Consider the following 20,740-nt stretch of genomic DNA (forward strand, 5'->3'; position numbering starts at 1 on the left):
CTACCCATACACTTCCAGTGTTTGAGCTAAGCTAATTACGGGCGATACGGCTCTATGTCCATGGTTACTGCACGCACAGTCGAAAGGATGGTGTCTATCTGCTGGTCTTGGACTCGGGAGTGAGGCAAGACACGAGAAAAAAAACATGTTGGCGTATCCCTTTAAAACCACTGGATCAGAAAAATCTTCTTAATATAAAGGTGAAACAAAAGACACAACACAGGAGCTCCTTCTTCAGGTCTGCATATATTTTCAATGATAACATTCATTCTATCAGAGCTTCAGTAAGGTTTGAAATGTCAGGGAGCAACACTCTAGAAACTTCCTGCTGGGGGAGGAAGGAAGGAGAGGAAATAATACGACGGGAGGGGATGAAACACGACGTCGCACTCGGTTCACTTAGTGCTTTTAAAAAAAAAAAAAAAATCAAGTTAATTCCTCCTTTTCGTCGACTCCGGATGCTCCGCCCACTTTTCAAAAACACGTCAGAGGAGAGAAACCCAGGAGGAGCATGGGAAATTTTTTTAATCACATCCCTTTTTGAGAAACACATGGAGGAGGAGGAAGAGGAGGAAGGAGCTGCAGAGCGTCTTCTGATCTCTGGTGCTGTGTCTGGATCTACGGCTCCCATTGGGATCATAAAAGACGAGGGGGAGGAGAAAAGAAAACCAGAGGAACAACATCATCATCATCATCATCATCTCTCCTCCTCCTCCTCCTCCTCTTCCTCCTCCTCCTAAAACCATGTTCACAGTCAGAAACACACCGGGCTCATGGTCCAACACAGGATGAGTGGAAACAAACCAGGGTCAGAGGGTCAGAGGGGGGAAAATAAAAATCCAAAAATATATATTTATGTTTATATTTATATATATTTATATATTTACGAGGTATGTATCCACAAAAAAAAAAAAAGGAAAGAAAGAAAGAAAAGAAAAGAAAACACCCAAAATTTTCAAAATAGGCAGTCTGTGTTTTTTCCAAATGTGTCCTTTAACTCGCGACGCCGTCAGGAAACATTAATATTAATAATATCATTAGTTCAAAAAAAAAAGTGGGAAGCTTCGTCTCTCTTCTTCTTTTTCCTCTTCTTCTTCTTTGTGTCAAACCTCACAGTCCGGTTCTCTACGACCTGAAGCTCCAACGTCAGGAGTCCAAAAAAACAAAACAAAAAAAAAGGTGTCTGGCTGCTGCACTCAGAAAAACAAAATAATGAAATAAAATAAAAATCAACAACCTGAAATCACAAAGTCCCAAAAAAATAAAAAAAATAAAAATCACCTTGTCCTTTAAAAAAAAAAAAAAAATCTGCAGAAAAACCAAGTGAAACCTCCGAACCGTTGATTCCCCGTCGGCCACCGCCGGTCTGGAGCAAGGACAGCGTTCTGAGGCGGCGGTGGCAGCGGGAGGTGGAGGGGTGTGTGTGTGTGTGTGTGTGTGTGAGGGGGGGTGATAGTGGGAGGGGGAGGGGGAGGGGCCGGCCACACAGGTCCGAAAACAAAAAGGTGTCTTTGTGCAACAAAACCTCAAAAAAAAAAAAAAAAAAACCAGGAAACAGAAGTAGCCGGCGGCGGCGGTGACGGTGACGCGTTCCCTCCACACGATTGTTAGTTAGTCCGGCCGACTGCAGGAGAGGAGCGCTGCCCCCGCTGGTCACGCTAGGTACTGCTGCATCGCCGTCTTCGCCCTGACACACACACACACACACACACACATGGGGTCAGTCAGTTGAGCTGTAGCATCAGTGTGTGATGAACAGGGATATCGGTAGGGTTGCAAAATTCCTGTAATTTTCCATGGGAATTAACGGGAATATATGGGAATAAATCCAAAATGTACAAAATTGAAGGTTGGCCCTAAACAGGGAACTTAAATATAGTTGGGGAAAATATATTGAGGCATAATCTTGGCTAAAACAACCAGATTTAATGCAAGTGCACTTGAATATCTATATGCTATTCCTTTATTTTATATTATATGTTACTCAACATTCATGTTTTTGTTGTTCAGTAAAATAATTGATTGTTCATACAAGAATTACAACTTGATAAAGTTCTACTCACGAATAAATCTGTTGAAATGTCATGTTTTTTAATTAATTGTATTATTTTGCATGGATGTCTGCTTATGACAAAACAAAATATTTACATTTATGTTTGGATTAAGTTTGGATTGGATTAAGTTTGTTTAAATTACCCCCAATTTCCAATTAATTCCCATAAATTCCCATGGAAGGTTTCCAATTTGGAATATTTCCAAAATTCCCCAACTTAATATCCATGGAAAGTTTCTGGAAATTTACTGGAAATTATCCGTCCCTTTGCAACCCTAGATATCGGTAATTTTTAACATGGTTGTAATTACTGTCTGTGTGTAAATCAGGATTATTATAGTTCACTAAAACTAAAACTAGAACTAGCAGTGAAAACATAATCTAGTAAACTGAAATAAAAACGATAATTTTTCCAAAAACTAGAACTAAATGAAAACTCCAGGTTTGATGCTAAACTGCAGTAAAGTAAAGTTTCATCAGAAACAGTAACATCAGCTCAGTTGTAGTTTTCTTGTCGATGTCTAAAGCTGCAGGAAGAAAACACCACAGCTCAATATGGGACGACTTGGAGTACGACCAACAGGGAGATAAGAGTGAATGGGACCTGATGAGGACTTTTTTTGATGATGACCGGTGTGTGTGTGTGTGTGTGTGTGTGTGTGTGTGTGTGTGTGTGTGTGTGTGTGTGTGTGTGTGTGTCTCACCTGTCACTGAGGTTGGCGTCGGAGGACTGGGTGAGTTTGTGCAGGATGTCCACGAAGCCCATCTCCCTCAGCTTGTCCTGACGCTCCTGAGAACCTGCAACACGCAACGGAGCAGCATCGTAGCACGTGTTAGTTTAAAACAAACATAGTTTCACATGAAAATGGCTTCCATGCAACATGATGAAAGTCAGGGGTCCCTCTCTTCCCTTGAACTCATTTCCAGCTGCTTACAGTCTGACAGACGTGTGATCACACCAAACACTAACACATCCTCTGTCTCATTCATGCTGTGGAGAAGAGTTCTTATTTTGTACATTTAACCAGTTTGTTTCTGTTTATTCCTCCAGAAGTCTGATCTAAAGATGTGCAGTCACAGAAATCACAAACTACTCATTCTACTTCATTTCTACAGCTCCTTAAACTCTGGTCTGTGCAAACAGTGAGTGAAACTAAAAGATGAAATAATGGTGCGTTCCAGGCAACCCGTAACTCGCGTTTGTCCGATCTGGTACGAGTTCACGGGTCGGAAGTTTGACGGCCGTTCTGGTGCATTTTCACAGGTAACAGGTCGAAAAAACACGAGTTACGGGTCGCCTGCAACGCTACAAAGTCCTAAGTCGTGACTTGGGAGTCATTACTTACGAGTTCAAAAGCCTGCCTGGAACACACCATAACTAACAGTTTTCCCATTCATGCTTTAGAGCAGACCTGGGCATTTTACGGCCCATCTCAATCCGGCCCGCGACGTGCACAAAGAAAAAAAAAAAGAAAAGAAAGAAAATCCTCCATCATCTTATGTAAAGGCGAATGAGTAGGCCTACAATGACTCAGAACTGCTACAGTATATGACCCGATTGCTTTTATTACGTTTATTGATGCGCATTAATCAGCTGTTTGAAACAGTAACAGCCCCACTGGAGCAGTAGCGGCTGATCGGCTGCGCAGTCTCTTTCTCCGTCGGACACCGGAGCTCCGACGGAGGAGGGAGAGGAGCTGCTCTGGTGCAGGTTTTCTCCACAGCGGGCCGGTGTTTCACAACCCTCCGTCAGCCGAACCATGTCATAACCACTGACGGTTATAAAGCGCCATCACGGCACCTAATCATAACTTCCCAAACACTGAAATTCAGCAAACTATGATTAAAAGATTATAAATTTATATTAAAAAATATATATATTCTGGGAAAAGGTACAGAAAGAAATCAGTCATGTTTTATTTAGATGTGCTGTACAACTAAATATGGATTATATGCTATTGGGAAGGACCATAGACACACCCCATGAGGAAAATGATGACTATTTGCTCAGGGTGCTGCGTATAACTGCTCTAAAACAAATCACCAGAAACTGGCTTCAGAAAACCCTGCCAACAATAGAGAAATGGAGGGACACCATTCAAAAGGTACATCAAATGGAGTATGTAACATATCAAATGAGGGCTAACCTCAGAATATATGAGATAAGATGGGCCAAGTGGTCAACCTACTACAATTCATTTAACCATAATGTTGTTGTTGTAACTGTGATTATCCTGCTCATTATCAATGGCTACGCTTGTAATCAAATCTGTTATTTTCCACAGTTGGAATCATTTTCATGTTGGTGCTGTTCGTTACAGTAAAGCAGCAGCAAAGGAGTTGTGTGTTTCTTCATAAATAAAACTATACAAAACATATTGGCCTAATAATTTCTTCATTAAGTGATGCAGGTCTGTTAAAGTTTGGGGTTATCCTCAGAAATAGAACAGTCTCACTGAATCAGAACTGAAATATTCATGATAATATATAAGGTCTGTGAATATTATTCATTGATGCAGTCATTTACTTAATGCTCAGTAAGTTTTGATGATAGTAAAACAATCTGCCTTGAGTCCATATTTACATCATAATACAGTATGTTTCTTCAGTGATCTGTGCTGGATATAAATTGAAAATGCGATTACATCTATTATGGTCTGTCAAACAGCCGATTGTAAAGCAATATGTCCACCAATACAAATATATGTAGTTTAATATAATTCGGCAATAAATATTTAATGTTTCAATTCGATTTCGAATTGTGTGGCCCTCTGGAAAAAAAATAATTGCCCACCCCTGCTTTAGAGAAGTCTTCTTTTCCACTTTTTTTTTTTAAAGGGATAGTAGCGTTTTTCAAAAGTGTGGTTGTATGATCTACAAATAGCCCCTAAGTACTTTAATTGCAGTAGAAGACTCTCTGCACTCCTCCCGTTAGCAACGCCAGCCCATAATAGCCCTGCCTAGAGATTTACAACATACAGTGTTGTGAACAGACCCAAAGAAACGGCCTATTTTCACGGCCTAAAAGAGGTTTTACCTGAAAAAAATACACAGTTCCATTGTTCGCTATAATATAATTTTTTCCAGCCCCTCAAAGTGCAGGAAAAACACAGTTTTTATTTGGACCTAACCAACTCACGTATCCCTCCGCCCAGGGTTAGTGCCCGTCGATCAGCAGTTGGTTAGGTCCAAATAAAAACTGTGTTTTTCCTGCACTTTGAAGGGCTGGAAAAAATTATATTATAGCGAACAATAGAACTGTGTATTTTTTTTCAGGTAAAACCTCTTTTAGGCTGTGAAAATAGGCCGTTTCTTTGGGTCTGTTCACAACAATGTATGTTGTAAATCTCTGGGCAGGGCTATTATGGGCTGGCGTTGCTAACGGGAGGAGTGCAGAGAGTCTTCTACTGCAATTAAACTTTAAAAAAATGCTACTATCCCTTTAAAGGTGCAATCTAAATAAATAACTAATGGTTTTCTGCAGCCTTGTGTTCCTCTTACCGTCCTCCTCGTTCCAGATGAGGTTTGAGATGCAGAAGGTGGCGGCGAGCTGCAGTTTCACATTTGAATGCCCCTGAAGGAAGCAGAACACACACACACACACACACACACACACACACACACACACACACACACACACACACACACACACACACACACACACACACACACACACACACACACACACACACACACACACACACACACACACACACACACACACACACACACACACACACACACACACACACACACACACACACACACACACACACACACACACACACACACACTGGGTCAGTCCCATCATGTTGAACAGAAGCAGATGAACTACAGCGACGCTCCTTCCTCTCCTCCTCTGTACCATGTAGTATTTGATTTTCTGGAGCATGTCGTCGTTGGTCATGATCAGGTCCTTGGCCGTGTTGCCGTCGGCGATGTTGGCCAGGATGCACAGCGTCTGACGAGGTAAAGGTGAGTCGAGTTACATCACTGTTTTATCTACAGTGTGTGTGTGTGTGTGTGTGTGTGAAGGTGTGTGTGTGTGTGTGTGAAGGTGTGTGTGAAGGTGTGTGTGTGTGAGCTGACCTGCTCTTTGACCTCTATACTGTGCTCCGCCTCCAGGATGAGCGTCACCGCCTGCATGATCTGCTTCCCGTGAGAACTCATGATCTGGTCGATGTGCTGACGACAGGAAGAAGGAGAGACTCAGTGTGTGTGTGTGTGTGTGTGTGTGTGTGTGTGTGTGTTCAGACGTGTTGAGCAGGTGAAGACGGACCGAACAGTCAAGGTTGAGTTACTACAGTGAGTCTGTGGACACTTCATCAGCAGCACCTCTACACTCCAGTCCATTTTAAAGTGTTGGTGTTAAAGGGATAGTTCAACATTTTTGGCAAATTGGCCCATTGTCATAATCCCTATAGTCATAGCAGTAGGTTCGTTACCTTTAATTGTCGGTGCAAGTTATTTTTAGAACGGCGGAGCAGAGCCGTGAGCTGCTCAGAGCTACGCTACGGAGGCTCATTATGGGATTTCTTGGTTTCCCTCATCAAACTCATCAAATACACAATCCAACAACTCCACAACGCTCTGGTGGACAAGTTGTGACCTGCACATTCACCACGCTATGAGATAATAACACAACGTTACCACACAGAGTTGTTTTAGAGGTAAATTCATGCAAAACCGCTGATGCACGTTGCCTTCAGGGACAGTTTTTCATCAAGCAGTCTCTGTATTTCCCTCTAAAACAACTCTGTCTGGTAACGTTGTGTTATTATCTCATATAGGGATTATGGTAATGGTCCAATTTGCCAAAATGTTGAACTATCCCTTTAATTGGTTCAGTTCACTACAACAGCTGTGAGGATTTATCACCTCTCTGACAGTGTCAACAAAGAATATGAAACGGATTAGATGACATCAGATTATGAAGGTTGTACAGTGGCATCATGCAGAAGTTTGTGTGTGTGTGTGTGTGTGTGTGTGTGTGTGTGTGTGTGTGTGTGTGTGTGTGTGTGTCTCACCGGGCGCGTGGACAGCAGGTTACGCAGCAAACCGAGCGTCTTCATCAACACGTTGGTGTCGGGGTCGGACAGCAGCCGGAACAGCTGCTCTGTCCCCAAACACCGGACGATCTCCACCTTCACCTTCTGGTCGGCCTGGAACGCCATGTTCTACACACACACACACACACACACACACACACACACACACGCACAGACACAACCACACACATGTTTTTTTATGTAAAATAATCTGCAAAAACCAAACTGTATCTAAACTGTATCTGAGATGTCTTAAAGGATAATTTCCGTTTTTTACAACCTTATTTCTAGCATAAAATACAATCATTTTACTCACCCAAACAACTTTGGTGTCATTTGGAGTCGTTTTGACGAAATTATCCCCAGTGGACCGGCGCGTATATCCGTATAATGCGAGAACACAGGGCACGCAATGCAGCCTCTAAATAACACATTATCCACCGCAAAACTCGTTCATTTCGCCAATATTTAGTTATGATACACTAGTGCTGTTCCCCTCTGAGTCCGGGGTTAGCTGTTATCAACATCCGGGGTCTGTAGGTTGACCTACTGACCTCTGACCTGGATGATGTCATCTCTGAGCTTGTTGCTACGGCTAATGCTACGGTTCGTTTCTGCGTGTTTCCGACTTGTCAGAACAGAATGAGCAGCTGGATGAAGTTCAGCTTCCACAGGCTTCCTCTCCTCAACCTGGACTCACTAAAGCTCCGGCTAGTTGAGATAAAAATGGACCCGAATGCCGAAGCAGAATGATTATTATCAGAATGAGCCGCGCGGCGCTCAGAGATGACATCATCCAGGTCAGAGGTCAGTAGGTCAACCTACAGACCCCGGATGTTGATAACAGCTAACCCCGGACTCAGAGGGGAATAGCACTAGCCTATCAGAACTAAATATTGGTGAAATGAAGGAGTTTCTCTGCAGATAATGTGTTATTTAGAGGCTGCATTCTGCTGCCCTGTAGACTCCATTATGTAAGGGATAATGTATAGTTCGGAGGTTGTTATGGAGAAATAAACCCCGACAGGTTGTATGGAACCCCGACGCGAAGCGGAGGGGTTTCATTCAACATGAAGGGGTTTATTTCTCCATAACAACCGACCAACTGTACATTATCCCGCTTATTACACGGTTTACGAGTGAAATAATTAATTTGAAACATAATGTTGATCAAAATACGACTTTCATCGATTTAAAATTGCATTTAGCGAATCTGCAAGACGTACCGGTCACTTCCGCTGTTTTGCCGAGCCTCCTCCCGTTCGTGCATTTGAAGCCTTTGATAATCAATCAGTGGATCGATAGATTACCATACACGTGTTAAGATGTGTGTATTGTGTGTAGTCGTATCTGTCATAAACAAGCGATTAATTTCTACTGTTTACGGGGGCGTTTGTGTCGCGGAGCCGCGGTGCCACCGAGACGAGAGGAGAGCTGACACCGGGTCAGAGGCTCTGATGCAGGTTTGGTTTCCAGCAGCGATGTGGAAGGAGCCTCCACTCTCCTTGTAACAAGTTACCAGTCATTTATCTAACATCACTATTAGTCCGAAGCTGTTTAATGACGGTAAAAATGAAACACAAGGTAAATATCCTGCATAGTTTCTCTTTTCTGTACTGCGCTGATCAGAGCGGCTTCCCTAGCAACGGTCTGTTATACATGACGACGGTCATTATACAGAAATAACAGACCGCAGAACGCAGCGCTGGACCAATCAGAGAGCAGCATTCAATAGAGCCGTGTAATAAACGGATATACGCGCCTCTCGGCTGGAGCTCATTTCATCACAACGACTTGTAATGACACCAAAGTTATCTGGGGGAGGAAGTGATCGGATTTTATGCTAGAAATAAGGTCCAGATTGTAAAAAAAAAATGGTAATTATCCTTTAACCCTCCTCTTGTCCTTCTGGGTCAAATTGACCCAATCTGTTTCCTTCCTCCATCCTTCCTTCTTTCCACAATAATTTTTCCTTTCCTTCTTTCCTTCCTTCCCTTTGTCCTCATTTCTTCTTCCTTCCTCTTTTGATCCAATTGACCTGATCTGTTCCCTCCCTCCTTCTATCTTTCCTTCCTTTTCCCCTTCCTCTTTCCTCCCATCTTTCCCTTTGTCCTTCCTTCCTTCTTTCCCTTCGTCCTTCCTTCCTTCCCTCTTTCTTTCCTTCCTTCCTTCCCTTCGTCCTCCCTTCCTCCCTTCCTTCCTTCTCTCCCTTCGTCCTTTCTTCCTTCCTTCCTTCTCTCCCTTCGTCCTTTCTTCCTTCCTTCCTTCTTTCCCTTCGTCCGTCCTTCCTTCTTTTCTTCCTTCTTTCCCTTTGTCCTCCCTTCCTCTTTCCTCCCATCTTTCCCTTCGTTGTTCCTTCCTTCTTTCTTTCCTTCCTTCTTTCCCTTTGCCCTTCCTCCCTTCTTTCCTTCCTTCCTTCCTTCCTTCCTTCCTTCTTTCCTTCCTTCCTTCCTTCCTTCCTTCCTTCCTTCCTTCCTTCTTTCCTTCTTTCCCTTCCTTCCTTCCTTCCTTCCTTCCTTCTTTCTTTCCTTCCGTCCTTCCTTCCTTCCTTCCTCCCCCCCCCCCATGAGAACAACAGCAGAGTTAAACCAGTGGTTAAAACCCTCTCACCATCAGGGCCCAGATGCCGTTGACCCTCAGCGCTGGACTGTCGCTCTGGGTCAAACTGCATAGTAGCTCGATCACGCCCGACTCCAGGATCGGCTGCACACAAACACACAAACAAACAAACACACAATCAAATAAACACACAAAGCAACGAGCTGAGTGTAAAGCTGCAGGTTCCTTCGTGGCCACTAGGAGGCTGCGTGTTGCATTGATGAAGCTGAAGTCGCTGCCGTACCTCTTTGCTGGGGGAGAACTCCAGCAGCAGGTTGCATAGTGTAGACGAGGCCATGACCAGGACTTCATCAGGAGCGTTCTGCAGCAGCTACACACACACACACACACACACACACACACACACACACACACACACACACACACACACACACACACACACACACACACACACACACACACACACACACACACACACACACACACACACACACACACACACACACACACACACACACACACACACACACACACACACACACACACACACACACACACACACACACACACACACACACACACACGGTTAATGCTTTCATGTGCATTTTTTCTACAATCTGATTAAAATCATTCCAGCTGTGTTCACATGGAGCCAAACACTCTGATTAGAATCAGTTTAGAGTCCAAAACCGAATGAAAAAGCTCCGTATAAACACCTCAATTTGAATATTGCCTGTTTATTCTGGAATAAAAGGTGGAATAAACCTTTTCTTAAACCGAAATAAATGAAAACTGTGTCATCTAGACCAGTGGTTCTCAACTGGTGGGTCGGGACCCAAAAGTGGGTCGTGGACCCGTTCTGGATGGGTCGCGGACAGCTGGTCAAAAGAGTAAATAATATTTAATGCACATCTGATGTTGGACATGTCTTTTATTTTGAAAAATAACGTGGTTCTCCTCAGTTTCTTATTATTTGCTCTGAATGCAAATATATCAGTTTCTTATTAATGTGGCCTGAATGCAGTGAATCTTGTTTTGTTTTGTGGGTCTTTATTTTGTGCAATTTGATATTTATTCACTTTTGTGAACATGCTCTGAATGCATAGATGCATCAGAAGTCAAATATATCGTTTTGTTGGTCTCCATTTTGTGCAGTTTGATATTTCTTTATTCACTTCCGCACATGCAGTTGTCATGGTAACTCCTCAGTTTCATTCATGTGCTCTGAAATGCACTTTGCTCAATAAAGAGAAAAATTAGTTTTTAAAAGGCTTTAAAAAAAAATAATCTTGGTTTGAATTCTATAAAAGTGGGTCGCGACTTAATGACCATGGGAAGATGTGGAGCCCAGAGTGAGACAAATTGAGAACTCCTGCTTTAGAGTCCAAACCGAATTAATATGCTCCGTATAAACAGCTCAATTCGAATATTGCCTGTTTATTCTGGAATAAAAGGTGGAATAAACCTTTTCTTAAACCGAAAGAAATTAAAATTGTGTCATCTTGACGGTGAAACTGAACGTCATCTGGTTGTGTTCTTTCTGCTCCGTGTAGCGACGTTTCTTCACTTGTAAACGCTTGAATGAAAGAGTCAAAACAATGAACAACTAGTGTGTTAATCAGACCATATAGATCTGATCTGGGATCAGTTGCAGGATGTTTTGATTTCTAAAGTTCTCAACGGGCCTGAAAGTTAAAATCCCACCGGACCGGACCCGCAGGTGTTGAAGCCCGGACTCGACGCATCAAGCAGTTAATCAGAATAAATTCACTGTGACATGTCAGATTAGTACAAAACAGCAGAAGAAGCAGCTTCTCCTTATCCAATGAGCTCGTTGGGATTTAAATTTTCCAATCGACGTGTTCACATGACACAGTTTTATTCGGATCGATATTAATTCCTATTTTATTCTAATTATCTGTGTCCCAGTATCTTATCTTCATGTGGTGTCTCATGCTCTCTCCACTCACCTTCATGAGCGGTTTCCACACGGCGTGGTCGTGGAAGCTCGTCCTCAGCTGCTGCACCGACCGCGACAGACTGTGGAGACACCTGCACGGAAAAACACAGGAGAAAGGAGTAGTTAAAGGGATAGTTCACCCAAAATTGAAATTTCACTCATTATCTACTCACCCTCATGTGGACTAAGGGCTGGGAGAAGTTTCAGAGTCCTCCGTGGCTTCTCTGAGTTACAGGGGGTCTCGGCGTAGCAGTGCATGTCCATATAACGGTTGCAAATGGATACCAACTGTCTTCGTAACAAAAAAGACACACCAAAAAACATCCAAATACCTCCATGCTGCTCGTATGTCGGCTAATGTCCATAATGTCTATATTTCAAGCTTGTTTGTAGCGGAAGCTTCTCGAAGCTCCTCTTCCCGGTTCGTCCAATTTCGGGGCTTCAATACAAGACGGACATTACATACGAGCAGCATGGAGGTATTTGGATGTTTTTCGGTGTGTCTTTTTGTTAGGAAGACAGTTGGTATCCGTTTGCAACCGTTATATGGACATGCACTGCTACGCCGAGACCCCCTGTAACTCAGAGAAGCCACGGAGGACTCTGAAACTTCTCCCAGCCCTTAGTCCACATGAGGGGGAGGAGATAATGAGTGAAATTTCAATTTTGAGTGAACTATCCCTTTAAGTATAAATGTAATCATTTATTAGATTCACTCGACTTCGTACCTGACGGCGGCTAAACGGACTTTAATGCTGGATTCTGACAGGCCGCTGACTATCCTGTCCATCATGTTCTCTGTCTCTGTGATCTGAAGGAGACAACAACGTTAAACATGAAATTTAAAGAGGGTTCGATGATGAACTCCGTGATCGAGCTGCGAGCTGCAGCCGAGGTCGAGGACGCGTCACCTTTTTGCGGATGTCCTCGTCGTTGGAGCCCAGCGAGGCGTAGAGTTTGAAAGCAGCTTGTCGCAGCTCGTGTGCGTGTTTCAGGTCGTGGTCCAGCTGCACACACAGACAGACACACACACAGGAAGTCAAAAAAATACTGATTTGAAACATTATTTTTAAAGGTTTTTCTACTAATTGATCATGACCTGTTGTTCTTTAAACTCAGTGACATCATCTTGAGCTAAAAACAGCAACAACAAGCAGCTGAACAATCCAGCAAAAACTGAATTTACTCACAAATGTTAATAAATAAGTAATAAATTCACTTTGATGATCAAACATAAATAGCAGTGTTAGGCTGTTGGGCACATATTTAAATGTACTGGACTCTATTTTAACTTATTGTATTGACTTAAAGGTGGATGTGAAGCTACATGTGCACAGCTCCCTTAACATTACAACCCTCCTGCTGACCACACACACACACACTGAGGGTTATTATGATATAAAGCAGCAGAACAACACAGACTGAGCCTTTAATTGGCCTCGTTAAGAAAAATAACTCTGATTATTAACTTGACTGTAGGGATTAGTCACTTAGAATTAAATATATTTTTCTTAAATATCTTTAGGGCCCTATAAATTCCGTTTTATTTCTCCCAAATTAAGTTTTTTCAGTTTTTTACCTTTTATTCCTATTTTACTACCAGAAAGAGTGTGTTTTTAATGTTAATGACTAAAATGTTCACAAATTACATAGAAATGACTATAAATCTATTGAGGTAACAAACAAACAACACTTTTCCTCCAGACCGTAGGAACAAATACTGCATGTTGCAACCTAACACTGCTCTATAACGACTTCAGGCACCAACAAAATATTAATGCTTATGAGCTTTAAACTGTTTCCAGTAAAATAAATCATATTAGGCTTGTTTTTAGCTGGTCATTGCATGTATTTCTACTATTCCAGTCAACAGTCTGTCGTCAGAATTTGCAAAAACAACGGTTCAGCTGACCCTAACCCCAGACATACGTTCCTCTTCCACACAATTCAGTCAAATTATGTCAAATCAACGTTAAAAATAGATTCTGTTTTAATTCCGTGATCGGAAATCATAGGGTCCTATATATTTATTCTTTCATACACATGTTGGACCTTTACCTCAGGATAAACTTCAGTAGGGATGGGAACCTTTCACATTTGAATCGATACGGTACCGATACTCGGTACCTGGGAATCGGTACTGGTACTCAACGGTACCTGTTTTTGGTACTTTTTGTGCGTATGTGTGGTAATTAAAGTTATTTTGTCTATAAAAGTAGTCAAAATTCATATTAATATTTATTTATCAACAACATCACAACTCCTCAGCCTTTAAGAGTTTTTATGTTTTAGGGATGGTCAATGATTTTTTAATAATCAAATAGTCATTCAATGAAAAAAAATTTAAATAAATAATATCTTGTCTGAAAATATGTACGTTCCCTTGTTACTGTGGCAGAAGGAGAAACATGGAAATATCAGAAAGTTCTGTGTGAAACGCTGTAAAAAAAATAAATAAAAAAGAAACTGAGGAGCAGCACAAACTCTGCACGGTGCGACTGATGAGAAGCTACCGGAGAATATTCACGTATTTACGAGAGGAGATTTCGTCCGTGACAAGGACTTAAAGCAGAAGTAAGCGATCCGGCTGTTTTGGCTAATGCTGCGTTCCAGGCAGGCTTTTGAAACCGTAAATTACAGCTTCAAGTCACAACTTACGACTTTGTAGCGTTCCAGGCAACACACTCGTGTTTCTCCGACCTGTTTTACCTGTGAAAGTCACTATAACGGCCACTCGTAACTTCTGACCCGTGAACTCGTACCAGATTGAACTGGTATGACTTCACAGGTCGGAAAAACACGAGTTACGAGTTTCCTTGAACGCACCATAACGTCTTGTCAGCCGACGGAGTTAGCAGCCCCCGCCCTCGTCATGGATCTATTGGTCCTCGTCCCTACGTCACCACATTCACGCGCATCCCTTGGCTGCACACACAGAGAGGACTGCCCCTTTATGCCGTTCTCTCTCCTCATTGGATAAAACTTGTAGGATACGAGAAAAGTTTTCTCCTCGGCTCAGAGCAGAGCAGAGTGACTGACAGACCCGTGTTTCAGTCCAAACACTCTATGTAAGTGATTGCTGTCGGAAGATATAACTATTTAAGATTTATATTAACACAAATATATCACTTACTTCTGCTTTAATTGAACGGTACCGGTACGATTAAAAAAAAGTGCTGAATTCGGTACCCATCCCTAAACATCAGTAAAACAACATGACATGAGCATTGCCCCTCCCCCTCCCCCCTCTGACCCCTGACCCCTGACCCACCCTCTTGATGTCGGTGATGGCCGACACGGAGCTGGGGTACTTGAAGTAGTCGGCCAACATGGCCACCAGGTGGTCGGTGGTGCTGGCGATCCTCTGCAGCTCCACGTCGGGCTCCATCAGGTAGGCCAGCGTCTCCGCTCCCTCCACCCGCTCCTCCAGCAGGTGCTCCTTACTGCACATCCGCACCAGGCACGGCAGCGTCTGCAGCCATACCAACAAGACATACGTATATATACACTAGGGCTGGGACGATACGCTTTTCTACCGATTCGATTCTTCTACGATTCTTTTTGGATGGCGATTCGATTTAAATTGCGATTCTACGATATTGCCGATTCTCTCGATTTTTAGTCTTTAGCATTTTTAACATTTATCTGCACACAAATACTGTAGGAGCCTATAAATTAACATACTCCATTATAAAGTGAACTTAAACCCTTTTCAAAGCCTGTACTCTCTGTATGTAAAAAAGGCTAACAAATGCACATTGCACAATATTAAAAAATATTTTTAAAAAATTCCCTAAAAATCGTCAAAAAAGATATCGCCATATTTACCGTATGTGAATCGATTTTTTCTCCCACCCCTAATATACACGGTATAAATATAATATAATATAATATAATATAATAATGACAACATTACATCAGGCTGAAGTGTGTCTGACCTTTAGGACGATACAGCTGTCGTCCGTCCTGATGGCACCAGCTCGACACATGTACGTTAAACTGGGACAGAAGACGTTGCATTAGAGGAGAAGGTACACAGCTCTGTATAGATGTATAATAAACATATGGGATACAGCTCTGGAAAAAATTAAGAGACCACTTCAAAATGATCAGTTCCTCTAGTTTTACTATTCATAGGTATGTGTTTGAATTGGAAATAAAAATATTGTCATTTAGAGCGTTTATTTGCAGAAAATGGCAACTGGTCAAAATAACAAAAAAGTTCTGGTGTTTTCAGACCTTGTACAGTATAATGCAAAGAAAACAAGTTGATATTCATTTTAAAACAACACAACACTACTTTTTAAATTTAGGACGAGTTTAGAAATCAAAATTGGTGGAATAATCACAATTTTTAATTATTATCAATAATTCATGCTGGGTTTTTAAAGCGACTCACCATTTGGCTGCTGTTAGCTGCATTTCTATGGGTTGATCCCTTTGCATCATTCTGACAAATACCTGAGAGAGCAGCTCCCCTTCCACCAGCACTGGAGAGAGAGAGGGAGAGGGAGAGAGATGAAGAGGAGGAGGAGGAGGAGGAGCAAGAGGAAGAAGAGGAGCTGAATAAGGAGGAGGAAGAGGAGGAGGGAAAAAAGAAGGAGGAGGAGGAGGAGAAGAAGGAAGAGGAGGAGGAGGAAGAAGGAGAAGAAGGAGGAGGTGGAGGAGGAAGAGGAAGAAGGAGAAAAAGGTGGAAGAGGAAGAGGAAAAAAGGAGGAAGAGGAAGAGGAGGAGGAGGAAGAAGAGGAGGAGGAGGAGGAGGGAGAAGGAGGAAGAAGAGGAGGAGGGGGTGGAAGAAAAGGAGGAGGGAGAGGGAGGAAGAGGGGCAATAGGAAGAAGAGGAGCTGAATAAGGAGGAGGAAGAGGAGGAGGGAAAAAATAAGGAGGAGAAGGAGGAGGAAAAAAGGGGGAAGAGGAAGAGGAGGAGGAGGAAGAGGGGGAGGTGAAGGAGGAAGAGGAGGAGGAGGAGGAGGAAAAAGGGGGATGAGGGGGAGGAGAAGAAGGAGGAGAAGAAGGAGGAAGAGGAGGACTCACCATTCACCAGTGTCATGGAGACCTGAGTGTTCTCGTAGGCCAGGACAGAGAAACACTTTAACGCCTGCATCCGGACCTGGACACGACGGGAGAGGAGGAGAAACACATTTAATATAATATAATATAATATAATATAATATAATATAACATAACATAACATAACATAACATAATATAATATAATATAATATAATATAATATAACATATAATATAACATAATATAATATAATATAATATAATATAATATAATATAACTTAACATAACATAACATAATATAATATAATATAATATAACATAATATAATATAATATAATATAACATAACATAACATAACATAATATAATATAATATAACATAACATAATATAACATAACATATAATATAACATAATATAATATAATATAATATAATATAACATAACATAATATAATATAATATAACATAATATAATATAATATAATATAATATAACATAACATAACATAATATAATATAATATAATATAATATAATATAATATAATATAATATAACATAATATAATAGAATAGAATAGAATAGAATAGAATAGAATAGAATAGAATAGAATATAAACATATATAACATACAACAGTGTGAACTGTGTCTCAGTCCGGTACCTTGTATGAGGGGGAGATGAGCAGTGGGGCGATGTTCTGGATCGCTCCGTGGTTGAACAGAACCGTCTGGTGCTCCGGGGTCTGAGGACGACACAACACATCCTGTCAGCAACGAGATTAAAACCCTCCTCTTCCTCCTTTCCTTTCCTTCTCCTTTCCTTCTTTCCACAACCCCTTTTCCTTTCCTTCTTTCCTTCCTTCCCTTTGTCCTCATTTCTTCTTCCTTCCTCTTTTGATCCAGTTGACCTGATCTGTTCCCTATCTTTCCTTCCTTTTCCCCTTCCTCTTTCCTCCCATCTTTCCCTTTGTCCTTCCTTCCTTCTTTCCTTCCTTCCTTCCCTTCGTCTTTCCTTCTTTTCCTTCTTTCTTTTCTTCCTTCCTGTAATTTCCCAGCTTGGGATCGATCTATCTATCTATCTATCTATCTATCTATCTATCTATCTATCTATCTATCTATCTATCTATCTATCTATCTATCTATCTATCTATCTATCTTCTTTCTTTTCTTCCTTCCTTGACCCAGGAGGACAACAGGAGGGTTAAACGGTGGTCCGCTCCGGCTCCCAGAGCGCCCAGTGTGTGTGTTGGACTGACTCCACTGTGTGTGTGTTTTTGTGTGTGTGTGTGTGTGTGTGCGTGCGTGTGTGTGTGTGTGTGTGTGTGTGTGTGTGTGTGTGTGTGTGTGTGTGTGTACCAACAGATACCTTACAACAGTGGGAGAAGATCTGTGTGATGTACTCCTGTGTTCTCTGAGAGCGGCTCAGTAGAGACATTAGATGGGGGATCACAGTGGGGTCCTGAAAGAGTTAAACAACAACACATAAGAATCGCAATTCTCATAGGGTTAGGGTTAACCCTAATACGATTCAGATTTGATATAAAATGTCTCAAAATCGATTTTAAAAAATAAAACAATGAAACAAATTCTAAGGAAAATCCATTTCCTTAGAATTTAAAAGGCAGCATATTTAACTGCACTATTTTTTTTTTAAATAAAGAGACACTTTTAATTTTGTTACTTAAGCAATACTGTATGTGATATTGCTTTTATGCAACAGTTTCAACAATTCCATCTAAGCATAGATAAATGTTTAAAACTCAATAAATGTGAAAAAGACACTTCAGTCGTTCTGTCTTGCAAAGCAGACTGGAGTAGATCATGAGGATCCTTCCACACCAACAGACTGAAGCAGAAATCATTAGGAATCAAATCGTTTTGAATCGAAAATCCATTTTGAATCGTATAACCCCAAAAATCTGAATCGAATCTACGTAATCGTGAGATAGTAAAAGATTCCCACCCCTAACAAACACATGTGGTCTTTAATGTGTTTCTAAGAGAGGACGACAACGTACAGTGTAGAGCAGCTGCACGGGCGTGACGGGGCTGATGAAGACCGTTCTGAGGCATCGGAGACACGCTTCGATGAAGACCAGGTCTGGACACAACAGACCTGCGGACACACAGGACACAAGGAAGACAGCACCTTTACAGGACGGCTGAAAATAAATAAATTATGGCATTTATCCAACTATAACTGGACTATAACTGAAGTGCATGTTAACGTGTTAAAGTTCGATTCAGACCAGACTGAAACACCCAGATGATGAGATTGGAAACTGGTTTTCTTCTGCATGTGTTCACCTTAATCAGACTGGAACTGGACAATGCATGTGCGCACGCTTCACAACAGTAGAGCATTTCACACAGAGCAACCAGCGAGAAGATGTGTTTTATTAAAAAATGAAAATAATAAAGGAAGCCGGTGGACCGACCCGACCTGAGTCATTTATATATATTTTTAGTCAAGACCGGCGCATCTGGTCAGGAACTGAGAACTAGAAGTTATTTATATCTAGTTTTTAAAAAAAAGTAAACAGGAAAGTCGTCTATATTAAAGGGACAGTTCAACATTTAGTCAGCTCCTCCTATAATAATCATGTAACATTACGAAACAGAGTTGTTTTAGAGGTAAATGCAGCCAGAACTACATTCCAGACACGGCTGCTGCTGGGCGGAGGGATTTCAGAAGAGAAAGTAGTTCAGAGTATTTGCTTCATGTGTCGTAATGTTACATAATGTTACATGATTATCTCATAGTGTGGTGAATGTGCAGGTCACAACTTGTCCACCAGAGCGTTGTGGAGTTGTTGGATTGTGTATTTGATGAGTTTGATGAGGGACAGGGGGACACTGTACCGTTCACCTCCATTGTGTTCACTGAGCAGCTCATGTCTCTGCTCCGCCCATCTCAAAACAACATGCACCGATAATTAAAGGTGATGATGAACCTACTGCTGTGACTATATGTGGATTATGGTGAGAGGAGGATCTGACTAAATGTTGAACTGTCCCTTTAACCTGTTAAAACGACTCATATCTCCACCTAGTGTTGAGGAGGAGGAGGACATAACATGTTTCTGTTTATTATTCTATTTTCCCTGTTGCATGTAAACTGGGACGAGGACAGAGGAGAAGCTCAACTTGAACTATGAGCAGAGCTGGAGAATTTGCATGTGCATGTGTGTGTGTGTGTGTGTGTGTGTGTGTGTGTGTGTGTGTGTGTGTGTGTGTGTGTGTGTGTGTGTGTGTTACCTTGCAGCAGGGCGGGGATGATGTGACAGTCCACCAGGGACTTGATGTTGTTCTCGGTGCCCATGGCCAGGCTGCCCAGCACCACAGCACACTCGGTCCGCAGCTCCAGACTGGACGAGCTCTGCTGCAGCAGGTACAGTAACCTGTGGAGCCGGTACACACACACACACACACACACACACACACACACACACACACACACACACACACACAGATGCAAATGAGGCAAGGTCATTGCAAAGAGCCCAACAACATGCTATGTGCAGGCAACTTCATGTATTCACTGATAGAAGGTCAGAACACTGATGCATTAGTATATAACACACACATACAGTTCATCTTCATATTAATCAGGCTTGCAAAAGATCAATGCAAATGCTTGGTTTACTGAAAAAGGTTTCTCCCCTGATCAATCCCTCTGCTCACTTGACTTTGTATTATAGTTTTTTTTATTTCCATTTCCTATGAATTACTGCAATATTTTCTGGTCTGCAGCTTATCCAATTTACCTGAACAGATTACTGTTAATCCAGAAAAGACTTCTAAGAACCATCTGCAGCCCTCTTTATGAAATATTCAATATTGCCCATTCACAAACTTAATGTCTTCCACTCATGTTTGGTTGTGCATAAGTTTATCAACGGTAAGCAAAATCTTCCTGACACTTTTCTACATTTTTTTACTTTTTCATCTGACCTTCATTCATATTCAATAGTGGCAATCTTCATTTACCCTTCTGTCGAACATCTGGGCATCAATTTAATATCACATTTAGAGGTCCAAAACTCTGGAATGGTTTAGATGTGTTTCTGAGGTCAACATCATCTTTCACATCCTTTAGAAAGTTACTGAAA

General features: G+C 41.8%; 1 protein-coding gene across 1 annotated transcript in view; it reads right to left on the reverse strand.

Moving 5' to 3' along the window:
• Positions 1-758: 758 nt before the first annotated feature.
• armc8 (armadillo repeat containing 8) overlaps positions 759-20,740 on the reverse strand; it is a 29,087-nt gene continuing 9,105 nt past the window's right edge. The window contains exons 4-22 of the mRNA XM_083997048.1: positions 19,887-20,029; positions 18,647-18,744; positions 17,995-18,087; positions 17,291-17,371; positions 16,655-16,730; positions 16,020-16,110; positions 15,559-15,619; positions 14,892-15,092; positions 12,532-12,627; positions 12,349-12,431; positions 11,631-11,712; positions 9,944-10,030; positions 9,712-9,804; positions 7,081-7,230; positions 6,143-6,238; positions 5,919-6,014; positions 5,555-5,627; positions 2,758-2,851; positions 759-1,687 (exon numbers count right to left, since the gene is read on the reverse strand). Coding sequence (XP_083853174.1) covers positions 1,654-1,687; positions 2,758-2,851; positions 5,555-5,627; positions 5,919-6,014; positions 6,143-6,238; positions 7,081-7,230; positions 9,712-9,804; positions 9,944-10,030; positions 11,631-11,712; positions 12,349-12,431; positions 12,532-12,627; positions 14,892-15,092; positions 15,559-15,619; positions 16,020-16,110; positions 16,655-16,730; positions 17,291-17,371; positions 17,995-18,087; positions 18,647-18,744; positions 19,887-20,029 — 1,828 coding nt within the window. The 3' untranslated portion in view covers positions 759-1,653. The remainder of the gene's footprint in view (positions 1,688-2,757; positions 2,852-5,554; positions 5,628-5,918; positions 6,015-6,142; positions 6,239-7,080; positions 7,231-9,711; positions 9,805-9,943; positions 10,031-11,630; positions 11,713-12,348; positions 12,432-12,531; positions 12,628-14,891; positions 15,093-15,558; positions 15,620-16,019; positions 16,111-16,654; positions 16,731-17,290; positions 17,372-17,994; positions 18,088-18,646; positions 18,745-19,886; positions 20,030-20,740) is intronic.

Source organism: Trachurus trachurus, assembly GCF_905171665.1.
Source record: "Trachurus trachurus genome assembly, chromosome: 21".
Lineage (NCBI taxonomy): Eukaryota > Metazoa > Chordata > Actinopteri > Carangiformes > Carangidae > Trachurus > Trachurus trachurus.